This window comes from Chaetura pelagica, unplaced genomic scaffold (genome assembly GCF_000747805.2).
Source record: "Chaetura pelagica isolate M959 unplaced genomic scaffold, ChaPel_1.0 scaffold112, whole genome shotgun sequence".
Lineage (NCBI taxonomy): Eukaryota > Metazoa > Chordata > Aves > Apodiformes > Apodidae > Chaetura > Chaetura pelagica.
Window position 1 is genome coordinate 2,457,713 of NW_009952798.1, and position 20,813 is coordinate 2,478,525.

A 20,813-nucleotide genomic window follows, 5' to 3' on the forward strand; every position below is an offset into this window, starting at 1 on the left:
AAGCTACAAGTAAAGCTGGCTGCAAATAAAGAAACACTTAATGTAGTAATTGCTAATATATAATGCTGGGTTGAGAATGCACAAAGGACAATGTTTCCCATTAGCCACGTGAGAATAAGAAGTTATCAACTATGTCTATAAGAGCAAAAAACTCACTTCTTCCTATGTACATAGGAAAAGGATTTAATATTTGGTATCAAAAAAGCTTGTTTGTTTATTCTCCCACTAAGCTAGCTGGGTCTTTTCATTGCTTATAATTTCAGAGATTTCAAGAATCTTGAATGACAGCCTTGTATCAAATTTTAGTGACATTTTCTCTTGAATTACCGAACTTGAGTATGGGGAGGTTGTCTCAAACTTACTTAATATCACAGTGGAAATTTCAAATGAAAAGCTTTTTATGGCAATATGTTCAGCCACTTCTGTTAAAGATAATATTCCTTTCAGATACACAAAATAAATTACACAGTCTTGCTTGTTCAATTACATACATTATGATTTATGCCTTCAACTTATCATGGACTTCAATTTCTAATGAAAAAAAAAAAAAAGCAGTAAGGCAGCTATATTTCTTATGCAGTTGGTCTCCTTCATATACAGCAAAAAATTATGTATTACTCTGCTTTTCTTACAGCTTAAAATAAAATTTGAAAAAAGGCTGTCTGATCTAACAGACAAACCCACAAAAAGGTCCAATAGCTGGAGAAGAAAGTTTGAAAACCACGAACTGGAAACACAGAATATATTTTCAACAGAGAATTGCTAGATATTTTACCAAGGAATATGATAGAATCTTCAGAAGCTTATACTTTTATATTAAATTTGGATGTATTTCCATCCTGCCTATATCACTAAGTATTGGCTTCAGTGCACAGATTGTTTTGTGGGCTATTACTGCCTGCAATACACATTCAGGTTATCAGATTAGATTATGTCATTATATATTTGTATCTATGAAATGCAGAAAAAACTCTCAAGGTTACCTAATAATCCAAGACAGCAATTCAAGTCTGAAAATACAAAGGATTCTGGCAAAGAGGACACAGATTAATTTTCCTTCCTCTCTAAATCTTTTCCTTTAAGGAAAGCATGTGTCTTCTTTAAGGTGAGCAGAAGCCATTTAATGTATCTCAGGCATCTCAGAGTATAAAGCAGCTGTAAACTTCAACGTGCTCAATGAAGAGGAAACAAATTCATGTATTTTACCGGTATCACCAAAGTCCAAAAGTATCACCATATCACTGTCTTCCTCTGAATTTTGAGGAGTCTGAGTGACAAGACAGAACACGTAAGACTGGACAAAGAACACAACCTTGCTTCTATTTTTTTTTTTTTTTTTCAGAAGGGTTGTTTCTGGAAAGGGTGTTAATGTATTCCTCCACAAAGAAGGATGGTTTCACTACACTGTACTGTCCTTTGCATAGGTACATGATGGAGGAAGCACATGAGGAAATTTGTCCTAGTTACGAAAAGACCAGCTTAATCACTCTGAGATCTGAAGTAAGCTTAATTAAAATGCCTGTTAGAGAAGTAAGATGCCTGAAAACAGTTGAGGAGGGAAAAGAACATAAAGATATTATGATGTCTCTTTTGCTTTTTCTTGGCTGGCAGGGAAGGCTAACTGGAGTGATGAATTTATAGTGTATCATTTTAAGGATCAAGATTCCACCTTCTTTTTGTCTATCTCAAAATCCTACTGCATAGTACAATTTAATCCACATTCCCAGACAGCAGAGAAAACTAGTAAAGTCTACACATGCTGAAGTACAATTCTCTTTGGAGCTCTTCCTGGAGCTGCCTCAACTGTACCACCTTATAGTCAGTGCTAGTGCTTGATGAGAGAAACAAATCCTTTGTTAAGTACTTCCAAAATGAAAGAAAAGTATCACTTAATTGGTGTTCTTACTGGGACTAATTCAAAGGTGTCTTCTAGTACCTTGGGAGATGGTGTGTTCTACTTTGGAGAGAATCAATCAGTCAGAGATTGATGAAGGGCTGGTGAGGTCAGGTCTGCAGATACAGAACCATCTGCAGAGTCTCCTGGGTTGCTACCTGCAGCATAGTAATTTACAGGAGCAGGTGTTTCCTTTTAATCTTTTTTTTTTTTTTTTTTGCTGAAATGGTAACTTTATTGAGAAAGTGCCTGCATTTTTTTAAGAGGGTACTTTGTTTATTGCTCCTATTAACTGCTGAAAGGTCTCTGAAAGTTCTAGTAACCATACTTAAAAACAGGTAAGAACTGAAGCTGTGATATTAATCAGACACATCTTCAGAAAATTGCTACGCACAGACACGAAAGTCCAAAAGGCTGTTTTTAAAACAGAATCTGTTTTTTTCAGAAACTACCCATTTCTTTCTGAATATGGGTGACTGAAATTAGCATAGTCATTAAGATATTAAATTGTTTTTGTTTACAACCATAAGTACTTATGGAAAAGGGAAGGGGTTTTCCATATATTCAGAATTCCAGCTGGAATTTCCCCTCTGAATTGAGCTAAGTCCCCTTTGGTTTGAATCCAAAGCACGGCAAAAGCTGATAAATATATTTGGATTCAAATTCAAGTTCCTGGCTTTGTTGCACACCTCATACTCTGCTCCAGCTCTACTACAACCTAAATAATCTCTTCTCTAGCCTAGTCTTTGCATCATTAACTTTAACTACTGGAAAAAACTGTGGACATGCCCTTTAGTGTTGTAACTGCATTCACTTATCACAGTCTCTGCACAGGCTTTACTCTTCCTTCTTCTCTTCCTGCTCCTCACAAATCTACTTTGCCTCCTTCAAACTCCTTCCTCTTCGCAATTCTAGAAATGTTCCTGAGAATTTTTCTTGGATTTCCTAAATTATTTCTCAACAGGATAAAAAAGACATATGGGAATGTGGTTACTTAATTTGGAAATACCACCAAAAAAAGTCACAGAACACTAAAAAGTAGATAAAACTTAGGTTTATATGATTCATACCATTAAAAAGGAGGGAATGTCCTCCTCTGCCAACCAGTGAAGCAAAAATACAAGTGAATCTCTTCACTAAAGAAACCAACAGAGTTAGAAATGTTTATTTTTTTCACATTCTGCCTCAGGCATTATATTTAAACTAAAGATCTTAATCTAAAATTTACCTGTTAAAAAAAGTCACACTTTTCAACTATATCGTAATATACTGGGGTTTGTTATTTTCCATTCTTTAGAAAAAATTTAATTATCATTTGTAGTAAGTTTTAGGTAATAAAAGAACAGAGAATCAGCAACTGAACAAAAATCCCTTGTTCTGCCTTGCTGCTTAAGTCTGAGTAATTACTTCAAAGAGAGATCTGCTCCTTGGAGATGGAAAAAAACCCCACAAAAAAAACCAAACCAACAAAAAAACACCCAAACGCCGAAAAAAATCCAAACACAAGAAAAAACCCTAGAAGTCAGAATCAAACTGCTTAATTGGCAGATTTTACCGTTTTTAATAGAACTAATTTAATTTTCACCTGATCTGGCATCACCCTTAATTTTAACTTAGTTTCCTTTTTTCACTTCTGGGAAGGTTCCCTCTGTTCCTGGCATGTCTCCCTGTCACTCTAATGAATACTGAGACAAAGAAATCTTTCCTTTCCCAGAAATAACTGCCTCATCTGTTGTCAATTTCCCTTCCTATCCCTTATGGAACACATAGCTCATTTCTGTGACCTCTTCCTATGTAAGTGTCTTCGAGAGATCTTCTATTCCCACCATTTGCAAAATTCTCCAATTTTACTAACAACTTTTCAATGTATGTTTTGTGTCTATCCTCATCTAGGTATCACAAAAGAAACATGAAATATTTTCATGAAACCTTTAAGCAAATTAGTTAAATGGCCTACTGAATTAAAAAATGGCTTCCAGTTTACCTTTCATCCCTTTTACCTGCACATTCTTTTCCATAGCAACAAAGTTACATAGTTTCCATTGCTCAATATTTTCTTTTTCTTATTTTCCTTGCATCCTCCTGGTGATGTACTCTCTTCCTGGACCTTACACATGAGCTAACACACCAAAGAAGTAAAATGACCAAACAAGCATTTAAGTTTGCATGTTTTGGCTGTTAGATCTAGCCAGGGATTGACTCAAATCATCACCTGTAACTTAATGACCTTCTGTTGAACACTCTCATGGTAAATAACTCTCCAGTGCACAGGAATTTTTTGTATTGCCTTTTCCCTTCACTTAATCTGCTCCCTATGCTACAGTCTTAATTATGAGAGCAGCACCAAACAGTTCTGCAAATCCTCTGCCCCAGAAACACTGAACAAAGAGACACTACATTTTCCCAATATATTTCAGCTTCCACTTAGTTTTTTAACTTCACTTTTGATTCAGCATTTTAATTAATCAAAACCACACATTAAATATTTTCTTAAGAGAAATATTAAATTCTGAATTTTTATGGGAATAACTATAACATTATACAGGGTGTTCCAAAAAATCTCATTCTTAAATGATTTTATTTAATTAATGAGGAAGGCCTAGCAACTTGCATTTAAAAAAAAAAAAAAAAGAGTCCATGATGATGGCATCTGGAAGAAACTCTCTAGCACCCAAAGATTGTATTTAGCATTACAAGGACCTAAAAATTGTGCTGCATAGGTTGAAGATCAAATAGCACTAATGTTTAATTATATAATAGTAGTCTCTTCACAGAAATCCACCTGTTAGGCACTATTTCCTTCCTGCATTTTCTGTGCTGACATTGGCTCTTGGAAATTAACTTAGTTGAACCCAACTGTGTTCCTCCTTTTCTTGGTGTGAAACTCATGCTATTTTGAGTCTGAATTCTCAGTTCAAGTGTAATCAGACATTTCCTTGGGTGCTAAGCTAATTTAGCACTCAGGATCTTGCTCAAAGTTAAGAGAGTCAAGTTAGATTAACCATAAAGAACTCATAAAACCAACAGGTAAATCCTGCACATGGAAAACATGACACAAGGCCATGCAAACAGTTTTGTTTGAATTTCACACAACCTATTTTTTGGACTAGGAAAGATGGATAGAATTTGTCCCAACAGTTAATTCCCTTTACTGTTGACTGAAAATGTGCAATGTACTAAGACAAGTATTACTGAGAAATTAGGAGCCCCACGTCAATGACACAGTGTTTCATGAGAATAGAGCTGCTACTCAGAAAATGAGGGCTCTTTTTCTTGCCACTCTCAGCAGCCTTGCTTGTTTTGCATATGGTTGCATGTTTAATTAGCAATCCTTCTGTAGGTGTCTGCAATTAGCACAATGATGATTAATAAAATAACTCCTTTAAAGCTCCATTTAGGCAGCAGAACTGCACAATCAGGGATAATTAATTCATCATTAATAAATCATGGCTGATTAACTAATCTGTTGATTACAAACACATTACTGCATAGCCTCCCACCTGAGCTCTGGTGATTTTTCTATTCTGAACAGAAACAGAGACTGAGTAGTAGTAAACTACAAAAAAATGCATTAAGCAGCAAAGATAATGGTTTGGTCAGGGGATTTACATAGCAAGTGTACTTAAAATTTACTGGGCTCTGTTCATTATTAGTCCCCTTGAGTAAAACAAAATAATTGTACTGTCCATTTGTTAAATGTGGATGGGTGAACAATAATTGGTTCTTTAGTTCATTTATATTCTTAAGGAGGGTTGTTTTTCTTTCCAAAGCATCTCAGATTATGGGCCAGATTTTCTTTCTGCATAAAGCCAAGAGGAAGTAACAAAGCAGCAAAACCAAACAAAACAAGCTTGCAGTAGTGCCCCTGAAGAAGATGAAGGTAACTAGCCAGAAAGGGATCAGTTTGCTTTGTGGTAAGACCAGATCAAGGTAGAGGCTAAAAAATGCCCTTGCAACATTGAAGTTGCCTCCAAAGCCGTATCTTGCATCTGATGATGAGACCCTGTTTATAAACTGTATTTCAGCTCCAGGAACTTCAGCAAGACTGTATATGGAAAAACAAGCTGCATTTCCATTTGGTAGCTCCTTTTGCTTGCCACCTCTCTCTTGAGCTTTGCAGAGCTTTGAAATAACATTTTGGGACATTCTGTGTAGCAGCAAGAGCTAGAAACCTTAATTCCAAACAAATCCTAGGATTCTCACACTGTTACTTGCCTCCGGCTACTGGGGCTTAAGTAAGACTTAAACTATGAGTTCTGATAAAATACAAAATAATGGACATTGGGGAATTTGGTACATCTAAGTCCCTCATCACTAATAAAGGCCTGCAATCCACCTATTCCTACAGTATGAAAATGACATTGAGTTCAAAATATTTCATCCTGAAATATTGCAAAGTAGAAGACCTAAAGCAAAGCCTAAGACAAAAGTAATTTTAAAAGGAAAAGAGTTTTAGCTTGAGTAACTGAAACAGCTCAATAATCCTAATAAATCCAAAGAAAGACAAGAAAGCTACAGGAAAACATGACAAAATCCGAAGCAGTGAGGTTCATGAAGAACATTACAGAAGAAACTTAGAATTTAGGAGCAAATCTTCAGTATTTGAAAAGCAAATGATATGGCTGTAACCAACAGTTTTCTTTCAGATTTTAACCAGTTCTACGTGCATCACTGGGTTAATCTCTCAAATCTCCCTGCTAAAACTTTAAAAATATTGACTAAGCAGCAGTATCATAAGCCACTGTAAAACTACTCATCTTTGAAAAAATACTGCTCATAAAAGGGAAAAATAAAGCACATTTCTAAACCTTTTTTTTTTCAATATTTTAATTCAAGTAAATTAATACGCATCATTTCAATGCATGGCAGATAAAAGATTATGGGTATTTTAAAGGACTGTAATCTGATTGCATGGAGAATGACTGAATATGGAAAAAGTTTGATTATTTTATCAAGTAGAAAAGTTTACAATTCAATCCAGAAAGCAGGAATAGCTTCAGAAATGGATTTGGAAACAAACACAAGAATCATTTGGAAGCTGAAAAACAAATTGTCTGTCCTTGGACAGTTTCTGATGTTAGCATGCAGATGAAGTGGCAAGATGTAAGTGAAGAAAACAACAGCAAGCATCTTCAAGTTGAGAAGTGAGCATTTTGAAGCAGTTTCTTTGATTGGACAATAAGCAAAGACTTTTTAAGCACAGTGGTCGCGTAGAGCTAAGATATAATCAGCACAATATGAATAATTTGAAGATGTGGAAGATGAAATAGTGTCAGCTTCTTCATAAAGTCAGGTTTCCTTTTAACACAATAGCAATTTGCCCCGCAATGTCCACTCTGCCATCATTACGCAGTGAAATCTTCAACTCTCCTCCACGGCGGGAACATTGAAAAGCTAAATGGAAACAAGAATCCACAGTTAAAAAAACTAGTACAGATCAGATATTATCTAAAAATCCATGAAAACTCAGGGAAATTAGGCTTCTGTCTCCAGAAAGGAAGCAGCAGCAGGGCAAGAACTGTACCAGGGACACCTGGTTGAACTGCCTTTACAGATGAAGATTAGCTAAGCATGATCTCAGACTAGAATTTGTCTGTTGAGTCTGAGAAGGACAGTGAAGGACAGTTTGCTGTGATGTAGTCAACCAAGTTTCCTTTGCATATTTAAAGTGGTCTTGAATTCTTCCATTCATGGGATAGACACCTTCTGCAGGTAAGGAAGAACACAGAATGATCTGCGTAACAGTGAAGAATCACTTTATCAGTACTGAACGTCTGAAGAAGACAGGAGGTTCAAACAATGCATTAAGCTAATGGATAAGTAAAACTCAAGCAGCCAGTGGAAAAAAGCCTACAAAGAAACACAGATGCTGCTTCAGCTGTTGCAAACTGAGGCCAAACTCTTATGTAGACAGGAACAGATACTGAGTTATGTAATCCTGAATGTATCACTGAATACAGCTGGATAAAGCTGAAGTAGAAATAGCCTTCTACTTGTAAATAATACAAAGCTTTTGCTTAAGCTGTTTACTCATCCACAGGTGGGATGACAATAGTCACTTAGCACGTTGAGTCTGCTCAACAGCCAAATTTTAGCTGCACAATTACTTGATCAGGAGACAGCTGGGTTCAGATGGCATTTATCCCAAGCTTGAGTTTCATACATGTTGCTTTTGTAAAAGGCTGTAAATGGATGATGAGGCACTCATGTTAACAGTCTCCTTACTCAATGAATTTCCAACTACTGCAGAAGTTGTTCAAAGCCAAAGGGCATGTTTTCCCTCAAAAATCCACAGTTTGTAAATTGGATGGAGATTGTGCTCAGATCCCAGCAGGACACAGGTAGATCTCTAACATGGCATATACACTGTCTGTTTTCAAACAGTTGCTCAACCAGAGCTGACAAGAAACCTCTTCTTTGTAACAGGATATTAGATTCTCAGACAAAGCAAACACTCCAGAACAGCAAAAAGAGGAGCTATAGAAAGACAGATATTGCTACTTTCTTCCTTTTCCTTTCATACAACTACCTAGTTTTGGTTTTAGCTTGTCAGAATAACATCTCTGTATGGAGTAATGCCTTCAATTCAAATATTATGGACACGTGAAGATTCAGACCATGCTAAACTTGGTTTTGGTTTTAGCTTGTCAGAATAACATCTATGCATGGAGTAATGCCTTCAATTCAAATATTACGGACACGTGAAGATTCAGACCATGCTAAACTTCATCAATTATTATTGCCAAGATACTCTCCCACTATAATAGCAGATTTAAATAAAAGAGAAATTATTTCAAATTTTCAGAGGTTGGTCATTGTGAGGTTTTTTTCTTTCTTTAATTGTGGAACCAGTGCTATCTGTTCCACAGTAGGATTACTGAGACTGTTTTGATACTGGTCCAGTTTATTTTATTGTTAAAGAAACCTTCAAAGTAGAAGAAGAAAAAACAACACAATAGAAAATTTAACCAAGGTTGGATGGAAATAATACTTGATCTTTTTTTCTCTCACACAGATGCATTAGTATGTCACACTATGTCTGAAAGTAAACTGACCTGCATGTAACATTTCAATAACCAGAGATTTAATTTAACAGCCACATCTCCAGAGACATGGAAGCAGTTTTGATGTGCACTTACTTTTTACATCACAAACTTGTTGCACAGCCATTCCACATCTGTATTTACTAGGAATATGTCATACTACATACACTTTCTACACATTTGGTATAAAAACAAATATATTCATTTTGATCAGTAGAAATCACAGAATCATTAAATAACACAGAACAGCTGAACACACAGTGCCCTGAATTCCTCTGTGATTAGCCTGAGACAGAGGAAAGTTTACGAATATAACGACTGAGACTGAGCATGCTGGTATCACAGAATCATGCACCCCTGCATCCACAAGGTGGTCAGTGGCCTTGTACTAACATCACCCTGTTGTTTTGAGGAGCTTCTTATTAGCCCAGATACATCTAATGACCACTGCTTATAGAATCTGAGGAGTAATGGATTTTCTTCATGATGTCATCATAATGACATGAACCCAGGAACAAGTGCCATTCTTCTAAAAATGTCTATAACTAGAAGAAATCACCATTATTTTGGTTGAATTAAAGGACTGATGAAAGAAGCGCTCAAATTTAAGTGGAGATCTCTAAGGAAGAAACTTTCCTTTGCCAGCAGTGTTACACTTGTGTACAAATCTTACGTGGTCAATCTATAGATTGAGATTACCTGGGAAAGATTAAAGCTGCAATTACAACCCTGCAAAGCCCCTCACTTGATAGGAATTGAAATTAGCAAAAATTTATATTTAAGTAGAATAAAGCAACATCTTCACAAAAAAAAAAAAATAGTGAGGCAACTGAAAAGTTAGAAGATGGGACAGACTTTGTATTGAAAGAAACCCTGGTAGATTTTGTGAAGCTGTGATCTTACAGTTAACAAAATAAGGTTTGGGTTTTGGCTGCTTTCTTTTGTTTTCCCTCTTGCCCTCCCTCCACCCCTCAAAAACTATAAAACTCTGCTAAACCAGGAAGGAATCAGATAAGTTAAAAAGCAGGAACAAAAAACAGAATTTCCACACAAATTAATACAGTTTTCTGAAGTCAACATGTATGTAAAGATTCCTCTAGCTTCACCTGAAATTAAAACTTGCCCTGGATAAAGCCCTTTATCATCACAATAATTTGGGAAGTCCTCTATAATCTGTTTATTTATATGCATGTTTACAAATGTTATCTTAGAATTGTGAAGGTCTGGATATAGAGACACATAAATATTGAATTCATTAGCAATCATGAAAATCTATACATTGATGCGAGAGGTTACAATTTTTTAATATTGCAGAAACTCTTCAAAACAAAAAAAGGTAAGGATTGATAACTGATTCAACACTCAGCTTAAATTCAAGCATATGTACATAGTTTCCAGGAAGATCATAAAGTATTTAATCTCATAAAAAGACTGGAAAATTCTTTTTGTAGTTGATGAGGGAGGTGGCTGTTTGTCAGTTTGGTCTACTAAAGTAATAAGAAAACCCAAACACAGGAAATTACCTCTGATACTTCAGCAGAGATGCAGCTGACCTCATTTTTATAGTGTTTCATATCTGATCTATTTTGGAACTAACAGAACTTTCATTTTATGAAAGAAAATCTCCCTTTATTCATGCAACAAATGGTATCAGATACTATAGAAGCTACCACAAAGGTTTCTAAAAAGTCCAAAGATGCTCTTATTTATTCATCTTGTCTGATCAGCAGACATCTTTTCCAAATAATACGATGAGTAATAGAATTACTAGTACTACCTGTTCCCCATGTTCCACATACCTGTAAGAAGTTACTTCTCATAAACACATTAAGAGACCACATGTTGATCAGTTGTCAAATTAATTTGTTCTCTTTAAATCTGTTTTGTGTGATTTCTACCACAAAAGAAGTTTGAGGACATACAAGCAAGAAATACGAGGGGCAGGAGGGAATAATGTATCTTGTGCTAAGACTGGAGGTGGGTTGGACCTGATGGCTCTAAGGTCGCTTCCAACACAAAGCATTCTGATTCTACAATAATCAAGAGTAATTCTCAAGAAAATTCCAAAATCAGGCAAAAAACAAATTACTTTTTTCAATCTCATCTTAATACACATGAGGGGAAAGGAAAACACTGTCCACATTCTACTGAACAGTACACATAATGAATGAAAATACCAGTACTTTTTCCAAAGTGCAAGACATAAAGGCCAAGAAGTAAATTCAATCAAAACACAAAAACATCACCTGAAGTTCACCAAACTTCAGTTATGATTCAACCAAAACCCAAAAGCTGAGAAAAACACTAACTGCAGAGAGTTATGATCCAGAAACTGAGACTTCAAGCTCCCTGCAGGCATGATGTATCATGTTGGTGAGCAGGAAAGAAGCAGTTTCTTCAAGATAACACAAAGTAATACATAAAATTCTATTCATACTGAGAAAATGCGTAGGGGAGTTGTTGCTACAGTTCAGAACGTAGACATAATATAAACTTTACTTTTTTAGTGAGTGGCTTTTACAAAATGAGCAGCTTTAAAAGAAAACAGTTTCTCTTACCAAGCATTTCTTTCTTCCCCAGCTGCTCTGACCAGTAGCTGCTTAAAACAGCATGGGCAGATCCTTAAAAGAAATTGGAAAACAAAGTACAGAATTAAATTAGAATCACTACTTTATAGAGTAAGCACATTCAAAATGTAAACGCCATCAACAAATCAAGTGCTATGCCTGTGTCTAAGGCAAAAACACCCAAGGGTTTGCACAGCAGACACAACTTGAGGCTTTGACATTTCATTTATGATAAAGCAGTATTACCTCCTCATCCTCTGGCTTTAATGAAAATTTTACCCAGGTGAGGGCCTCAGCATTAGCTACAATTGGTAGGAATTACAAATACTATGGTTAAAAATACTTGAGCCAAAGGACTCATACGTTCACCAAAAGTGAAGTTTCCTAAGAACAGAATCTCAAAATATTACATTTAAAATATACCCATAAAAATCTGAAGAGGCTTTTGGATATTTTTAGGAGTAGGAACACAAAGACAAAAGTCACTGTGTAAACCAAAAGCAATTCCTCTCTTAACAGTTTTGACAAAAAAACCCAAAAGTTTTCTTCAGTGTTGAATGGTGGTATCAGGATGTAAATTAAGGAGATCTTTAAGGTCTCATCACAGCTTCTGAAAACTAAAAGTCTTGCTTCCTGAGCAGCAGATGGCTTAAAAACTGTAATTATCAGGGCTCAGGGACATGAAACACTATTAAGAAATCACTACAAAAGAAATGTAATACAAAGTCCTAAGACTGCTAAGAGTATACTACAGCAATATAATAAAAAGATTTATTTCTAGTAAGAAAAAAGGACACAAAGATGGAAGACAAGCAACAGTAAGCTGTAAGAAGTCTAGAAATATCTCAAAGCTTCAGGAAACTTCTGAATTTTCCTACATTATCAATACTAGACCTCCCAGAAATACTAATGGATGAGCTCTGGGATTAGATATGTCTACCAGCCTGTGTCCTCAGCTTTATCAGGAAAGCAGGACTGAAAGCTTTAAAAAAAGTAACTGAAATACATGGCTTATATTTATTTGTAAGCCTTTCTTTCTGCTAGGAATGCTGAATAACTACCATTACGAAAACAAAACAAAAAATTCTCTTTATTTAGTAAAACATTTAATGAGTGATTTTTATCATTTTCTCAGCTAACTAGTAATTCAACTGTGATTAACTGATATCTAAGCAAGTAACAGCATCCCACAGCAATCATCACACCTACTGACTGGAACATCAAAGCAATGGGCAGAGAACTAGTCTTCGTGCCCCTAAATACAGAACTAGCCAAGTTTCTACATTTAATAAGAACCTTTGAATTGAACTGAAACAAGAGTAAGGGTCATATGCAAATACCTGTAACAGGGTCTTCAAGAACTCCATACCAAGGTGCAAAATATCTGGAGTAAAAATCATGGTCTTCAGGTTTCCCACTGGCATTTCCCTTAAGGGTGAGTATGAGTCCTTTCACCTTTCCTGTCTTTTCAGCTGACAAAAAGCGTTGTGCACTCACTTGCAGTTTTTCCAACACAGACCTTGAACATAATGATAGAATTTTAATAGCCCATATTCTTCATTTTACATTAATTTGAAAAGAAAACCACAAAACCATCTTATCTACAAACCCAAACAATCCCTGGTTAAATGTTAGAGGAGATAAAATTCCTAGCATTGTTCTCCCGGTATCATTTGACAGAAGACTACCCTGAGTATGATACACTTCAAGTGAGCATATAAAAAAGTTCAAGCCACTCATTTCCTAATAATTTCTGAAAACAGAGCCTCCTGGAATATTAGCTACAAAAACACAAACTTGTTTCAACATTTTAATCACTGAAAGAAATACTTCATCACATTCCACCTTCTTTCAGAGAAAGCAGACAACACCACTCAGATTTTCAAGGGATTCTAAAGCACTTGACAACAGTTTCAAGTCTGTGAAGTTGCAGATACATCCCTACAAAATGAAGTCATGAGCTGAGGATATTTCTATTTCCCCAATACCCCAATATTTAAACATTTCTTAGGCCAAATTTCAAGTGAAAATAATTTCAAGTATTTAAATTAAATAAATAAATAAATAAATTTCAAGTGCCCTGACTGAAGAATTTGAGTTTTGGCAATATATACCCAAATCAGTCTTGACTTAACAATGGAAATGCAGCTCTCCAGGATTAACAAATGCTTTGAAATTATTTGAATTGGGATTTCCCCTATAAAGCTACTTACGATGCTGCTAAGTATGTGTAAGCAGATTACAGCAAAATGGGTGTAGGAATCCATGGCATTCTGTCAATATGCTGTGTCTCACTAAGTGGACCTCTATAGCTATGCAATTATTATTTCTTCACTGGAGAAGCAAGACTCATAATTTCCTGCTACATTACTGGATCATTTATTCACCCAGATGTATGGGGAAAATAAACCATCCTTACAACTGTTTCCCAGACCTCCTTTACTTGGAGGTAAGATTTCAGATGAACCTTGTTCAGCCTTGCAGGTTCAACAAGCTCACATAGGAAGATAAAATAACTATTTAACACAGGAGTTTAAATTAGAAATTTTTTAATATCCACCTGTTTCAAAACTTGATAAAAGAACCAGTACATTAAGGAATAGAGGTTAAGCAAGCAGCCCCCATTTCTGCACACTTGATTTAAAAGAAAAAGTAAAAAACACCTTTCATAAGCATCACCGAGGCGGACCAAGAGCTTCTTGGTGTCAGGAGAATAACGGATATCTTGAACAATCATGTCACCAACAGCTGCCTAGCAGAAAAGGTCAAGGAGACAATGAAAAACATTCTTGTTTGAATACAAAATACTATTTCCTTAACATTTTTGTTGAACAAATTGCTGCTAGAACTGAGCTTATGCAGTGTCTTTCATGAAGCCCTCAAGTAAACGGAAGCAAGAAAAGGAAATTCAGGAAGTGCACGAGCAGACATGGGAACGTGCTAAGAGTTCTGTACGTGTCAACATGGGAAATAAATACAGGGACCCAGAAAAGGGACACTAGAGTGTCCTCATGTGCACGCAACAGGCTGAAAATGCCACTGAAATAAACACTTGACACTCCAGTCAATGGCAGTGGGAGACAGAAGTTGAACTGCAGCATTTTGGAGAATTCAATTTCCTGAGCTGCAGAACTCAGACCTTTAATGCTCAGTGTTTCAAGTTTAGGAGTACATCAAACAATGCCATGTTGCCACTTTTCAGCTATTTAATATATAAAAATAAGCATAGTTATTATAAATGTGCTTCTAAGACCACATGTAGATTCTTTTTTTACCTTTATTAACTCTTCTACTTCCTGAAGCACCTGAAGAAAAACAAACAAACCCACACTGTAAACAATAGAACACAAATAGGTACCTATCTACCCACTATATTAACATACACACACAAGCAAAAACACATACTTTCCTTGAAAGCCTTTAATTAATAAAATTGTGACTGACCTGTGGGTAGGTCTTGTAAAGTGGTAAGTCCAGGACAATATGATCTTCCACTTGCCTGGCTTTTAATTCTCCACTCAGAGTTACAAATGTGAGAACTGAATTTGTGTTTTCTAGAAAGAAAGCATTGCAACATGATCAAACATAAGAACTTGATTATCAACTATCATAGCTCTTAGAGTAGCTCTGTAAATTCAGAATAAGTTACGCAGATAAAATATAAAAACCACGGCAAATTGGTGTTCTGAGACAAAACTCCCAGCTAACTCAATAGTCTGTTGAGGAAATACAATACACAGTCTTGTGTTGTATGCACATACATATACACACACAATAAAACACACAGCAATTGCCTGTGAATCTTTCCTGCACATTCTCAGAATGAATGGCAATTTCCTTTTAACAGGAAGAGCAATATTCCCTATTAATCAGATTCTACTATACCTCTCCCACATGATAGCTGCATATTCAGAACTCCTCTTAAACACAAGTAGTAGCAGAGCATCAGAATTCAAGTGTAGGCATCAGACTACAACCTTATAATTACAGAGCAGTTGTAAAAGACAATACTTATCTATCTCCAGATGTGTTCTCTGTATGTTCTGAATATTTAATTGCCTTTGTTATAGAAAACAGAGATCTTCTTAACTAAATGTAAATTTTCTAAAAATTATAATTACTAGCTTGTATACATACTTTGGATATGAAACAACACAGCAGCTGATGCAAGAGTAGCATGACCACAGAGAGGAACTTCATTGGCTGGTGTGAACCATCTGAGTCCAAAGCAGGAACCTTGAAAAGAAAGTTTATTTAGATTTATTAAGTGGAAGAAGTCTATTTCCTTGATTTATCTCAAAACTTGAGAGAGAGTGATGACATTTCAGTGAATCAATATGCTTGTTATAATTAGTCTTGGTCTTAAACACACTTTTAAAACCTATTTCTTACTGATACTAGGAATAGCTACTGCTTTTGAGTCAGGTCAACATCAGGAGTCTACTACTAACAGAGGAAAGCTACTTTGTTAGAAGAGCAAAGGAGCTGCAGAGCAGAAAGGCTGGCCAGCCTGGTAATTAGGCTCCTGAAGTATCCCTGAGAAGTCCAGTTGGCACCTTTGAAGTGCTTCTGTGTGACCAAAAACAGGAGACCTGCAGAGATAACTATCCATAAGCACAAAACCAACAAACTACAACTGCAACGTATCACCTGAAAAGGTGAGAAATAGTCTGGAGAAAGAGGCAAACATCCTGAGAAAGTAAGAATCAGTAATTGTCACTGGCTGTTCTCACTGAAAGAAGAGGAAAACAGTCCGGAAAAATAAAAACAGGTCTCTCAGAACAGAAAACATCATAGTCTATTGGCTGTTTCAGGTGAAAACCAGAAATTAACAGCATCTATTGGCTTCTTGAAGTGGTGGTGTCCTACATTCATTAATGTCTCCATGATATAAAAATTACTTAATTTGTACCCAAAATGGAGCTCCTTTCTCCAAGAATGTTCTGTGCTGCAGTAATTTTCCCTTTCCTAGACAGATCTGCCTGAACATGGATCATGGATCGTTGCTGGGGACACATGGCTGACTCCAAACTCCATAGCACAGAGCATCTTTGAAGTGAGACTGTTACCCTGCTGGTCCACCTCAGGGTTCTGTTTGGACTGCCCTCTCACTTTGGGATGGCTGGGTCCCCTTCTGGGATCTGTTTGTGTCCCCCCTGGAATCTGCTTAATAAATCTAGTAGTCTACCTACTGTTATACTATTGATAAGTTTGATTATAGAGTAATGGTAAGTTTGCAGTAACCTGCTGTATTACATATATATTTCTTGCTGCTATTATTGTTTCCTGCTGTACTATTGATATCTGATAATAATTTTTATAGCTTTATAAATATATATACATTTAATTAATCCCAGGTGATTCATGTTTGGTGGTGGAATTGGGTTCAGCTTGAGACATACAGCTATACTCAGAGTGAGAAGACATTTTGTACTCTCATAAATTAATGTATCTGTAAAATAGATTTTTTAAAATTAAAATTAAATGCGCTGATAAAAAACTCACACTCCTGCAAAAACATACTTTGTCCAAGAGCCCTTACTATACCAACTAACATTTCAGACATTCTGATGTTCCTCATCTCCTTACACTCCCACCATCCCTCAGCACACACATTATCAGGTGTAGCTCAGTGACTAAATTCCTTTGAAAAACTTGTGCACACCTTCAGCAGCTGTGTGGGTCACTAACTACTCCCATAAATATCAAAAGCATTTTAAGCAAGAAGAAAATGGCATTTTACTTGCTGTTGGATATGGATGACTTGATAATAAACATATTAAACCATTTGGCAAGGTGTTAACATGACTGAAAAGCTAACATGAAAAATGTGAAGCATTATCACTTCTTGATTAGCTATTAGTCTACCCCTAAAACAAATTCCAATTTATTAACAGTCAGTGATGATAGTTACCACTTTAAGAACATCCTTGTAATTAACAAGTCTGCACAAAAGCCCACTCCCTGAATAAAAATCAAATGATCAAGAACAGTTTCTTTGCATACTGTTCTAGGGGCTCCTTCAGACGGCAAATAACCCCAAAGCTGGTTCTTTCTCTGCCACCACGTTCTGTCAAAACCAGGCCATGCCAACATGATTCTTTAACCTGGAATCTGACTCCAGGCTAGCAAGGTTCCAGCCCCTTGGCTCATACCACCACACAACTGCAAAGCAAGCAGACTGAGCAAACTGATTCAGCTGAAAACTAATCCACAAAGCTATTTTGACCAGACTCTGTATTTGTCTGATATTTTTGGTCTTGTCTAGTGCCTCTCCATTGCCTCTCCCACCACATGTGCAGCCTTATCAGTGCAAGTCCCTCCAGCCAAACCAATTCAATGAGCAGATTAATGTGTTTGATTCGAGCAACTTCAGATTTCCCAGTTTTGTGGGAAACCTGTATTTTCCAGCCTTGGCTCCACAGATATGAGATTTTGTGACAAACTCAAATAGTAGCTCAGTGTTACCCCAGTGATGATTTCCTGAACAGTCAAGCCAGATTCTACTCACTTTGCTGTTTTGTGCATATGGAATAAGCACATTCCATCTCTATTATTATGTGTGTATAATAAGAAATTATCTCAGGAGATCATGAATTCTAATAGAAGTATTAATTGATGGATCTTTGCATAGCAATTTTATGGACATCTTTTATACACAAGTTGTTTATTTAGTAAAAGGCAATAAAATAAATTACCTAATTTGAGTAATAAATGCTTGTAGATTGTAAAATTAATATTATATGCAGTAGAAATACTGCAAAAAGTTGTTGTTATTATTATCTTAAGTAAGATACATCACAACACTATGATTTTGCTTTGGCTCTCTTACAAATAAGCACGATTCGTTAAAAATGCACCTGCAAGTATCTTCCTATTCTCTTCTAAGAGATTTTGGTGTGTAAAAAGAACCACTCACTTTTGGTAAAGTCATCACCAGGGTGCAGTTTTCTGATGAAAGCAGTTTCTGAAAGGTTCATTTCTGTTGCGATTTTTTGGTGCAAATTTTCATCCAAGTCCTAATGATGAAACAACAAATCCAATTAAAAGCAGGCCAAGAAACGCAGACTCAAGCTTTCTGTCAAATAAAGACACAGCCATTTCATCTTCTATCATAATAAAAGATTAATTTTTAGTTCAAAATACTTTCTGAGAGTTCAATCATTGTGATACATACACATACATACACAGGCATTTCTAATATCTGTCCTATTTACAATTTCTTTGAATACATGTAAAATAAAATAACCGAAATACCTAAACTCAGGCTTTCCAAGTACACAAATATTAAGTCTAGATAAAAGTTACACTGAGAAGTCATTCTTAACATAACCTAAAAATAACTACAACTCTCTTCTTGTAAGTTTGACAGACCCATGTAAAGTCTAGGGCAATGGCCATGATGGTTGAGCAGCACTTGGGGCTGTACCCTCAGTACTGCTCCTGGAACAACAGGGATAATATGCTAAGTCAGGAGGAGCAGAGAGGAGATAAAAAACAGAAATGCTGGAGCTCCCTACAATTCTGCTCTAGCTGCCTGCAGATTTAAACCAGTGACCGCTGATCCCGGGACACATGAGCTGCAGCAATTGTATAAAATTCTGTTTCACCCTTGTCCCACTGCTCTTTCCCCATCATTATGCTGACTGGACAGGTTTGAGAATATGGTCTTTATAATAATGAAACACAAATGAAACCAAGTGGACCTGGTCAGGTTCAATCTCCAACAGATAAAAATTTGCCCTGCCAACTTCCCCTAATAACTAATCCTTTTCAGCCAATGATCCCATATCCCCAGATATGAAACCATTACTATGTGTATCATCGACCTGTATTTGCAGACTGAGTTCTACCCGACAAAACAACATTCTAACTTTTTACAGCAACAAGGGTCTCTCCTCAGGAAAGTAGCTCTGACTGTCAATTAGATGCTAAAAATAGACTAAACCAGAACAAAGACTAACCAAATTGCTCTCAAAAATAAGAGATACTGTATTGAAATACTGCCATCCTGTGGCACTTCTGAAACGCAGAAAGAGCTTGCTTTGCCATTCTTGCGTTATTTCCAACAGCTTTTGTAAAGCATTTGCTGGGGCTCTGAAGGCAGGAGAGAACAGAAATACTGCTGCTACCTGCACCATACTTTCCTGGGGCTTAAAATAAAACTACGAATTAGAATCTCAGCTTTATCTTTGGCACTAAAGCCTCTAGCCCCAGGTAATGTAGAAAACGCTTGAATAATCTCAGCACTCCAAAGGCAACATGCAAGTAAGTTGTCCTCAAAATACACTAGTGTAGTAAAGTGAAATTAATATTAAAATGCATTTAGAAGCTCATAGCTTTATATACGTTCCTTTGGAGACAGAGTATTTAGATTTTAGGCAGCCAAAAACACCACCGAAGTGACATGTTCTCAGTCATAACTTCAGCTGACCTGGCAAGTAGGCTATATTGGACATGAGCTACATAGACAGGCTCAGGAACATTTAGAAAGGATTCATATTGTGAGTACAAACTAGTGCCATCAACTGCTCTACGTATATTTTTATATTCACCATTTTCATAGTGTTATTATACTAATCATGTAATAACTTCATATTCCAGTTTAATAGTGGGGTTTTTTTAGTAGAAATTGTCGACAATTAGTACCAATTACTATCAACTGTTCAGAACACCTTGATGAGAAACGGCCAGACTCAGATCCAAGCCTATATTCCCTCCTTCCATAGAAAACGGGGAGGGGGAAAGGGTGTTAACACAAAACCCAAAACCCACACTTTTAACAGTTCTTTCAAACACTACCGAGCACTGATAGTATATTATTGCATTTCCTTTCAGAGATTTGATCCTGAATCCATTAGCTTAACTAAGACGTTTCTTTTTTGACTCAACTCAGAGTAAAACCTGTACCAGTCCTTCAAAAAAAAAAATCAGCACCATGTAAAAATACAAAACACATCTCATACAGAATCGCTGCGATGGGTTAAGAGTGTCCCTGTCCTGGTTTCTCTGCATTCTTTGCAACAGCAAAGGACGCCTGCAAGCAGAATTCCTGAGCCCAGGAAACAAAGCCTCCCGCGGTGCTGCCCGCTCAGGTCAGGCACAGAGCGCCGAACGCCGCTGCAGTCCCTCACTGAAGAGGTATCTTCTTTAAAACTTACATTTTCAAGCAGACAAACTGCAGCAGGATTCCCGGAAAACGGCCGGTTTGTAAACGCATCAACCGTAAAAATGGGAATGTGCATGGTCGCTCTGGCCTGCTCAGCCTCCAGCCGTTTCCTGCCAGGCCCTTTGTACACCGTTTCGCCC

The 20,813-nt window shown here is 36.6% G+C and overlaps 1 protein-coding gene across 1 annotated transcript; it reads right to left on the reverse strand.

Moving 5' to 3' along the window:
- Positions 1-7,175: 7,175 nt before the first annotated feature.
- On the reverse strand, positions 7,176-20,785 carry PBLD (phenazine biosynthesis-like protein domain containing). The gene is made up of 9 exons (XM_009994855.1): positions 20,666-20,785; positions 18,424-18,523; positions 15,642-15,740; positions 14,949-15,058; positions 14,780-14,809; positions 14,168-14,256; positions 12,845-13,023; positions 11,496-11,558; positions 7,176-7,288 (listed from the first exon to the last, which is right to left on the reverse strand). The coding sequence occupies exons 1-9, from the start codon at positions 20,747-20,749 to the stop codon at positions 7,176-7,178; spliced, it is 867 nt and encodes a 288-aa protein (XP_009993157.1). The 5' UTR covers positions 20,750-20,785.
- Positions 20,786-20,813: the final 28 nt, after the last annotated feature.

Coding starts and splice junctions, on each gene's coding strand:
- PBLD (XM_009994855.1), bottom strand. CDS start 20,749: ATGCACATTCCCATTTTTACGGTTGATGCGTTTACAAACCGGCCGTTT. Junction 18,524..20,665: donor CAGTTTGTCTGCTTGAAAAT/GTAAGTTTTAAA, acceptor TTTCATCATTAG/GACTTGGATGAAAATTTGCA. Junction 14,810..14,948: donor TTTACAAGACCTACCCACAG/GTCAGTCACAAT, acceptor GTTTTTCTTCAG/GTGCTTCAGGAAGTAGAAGA.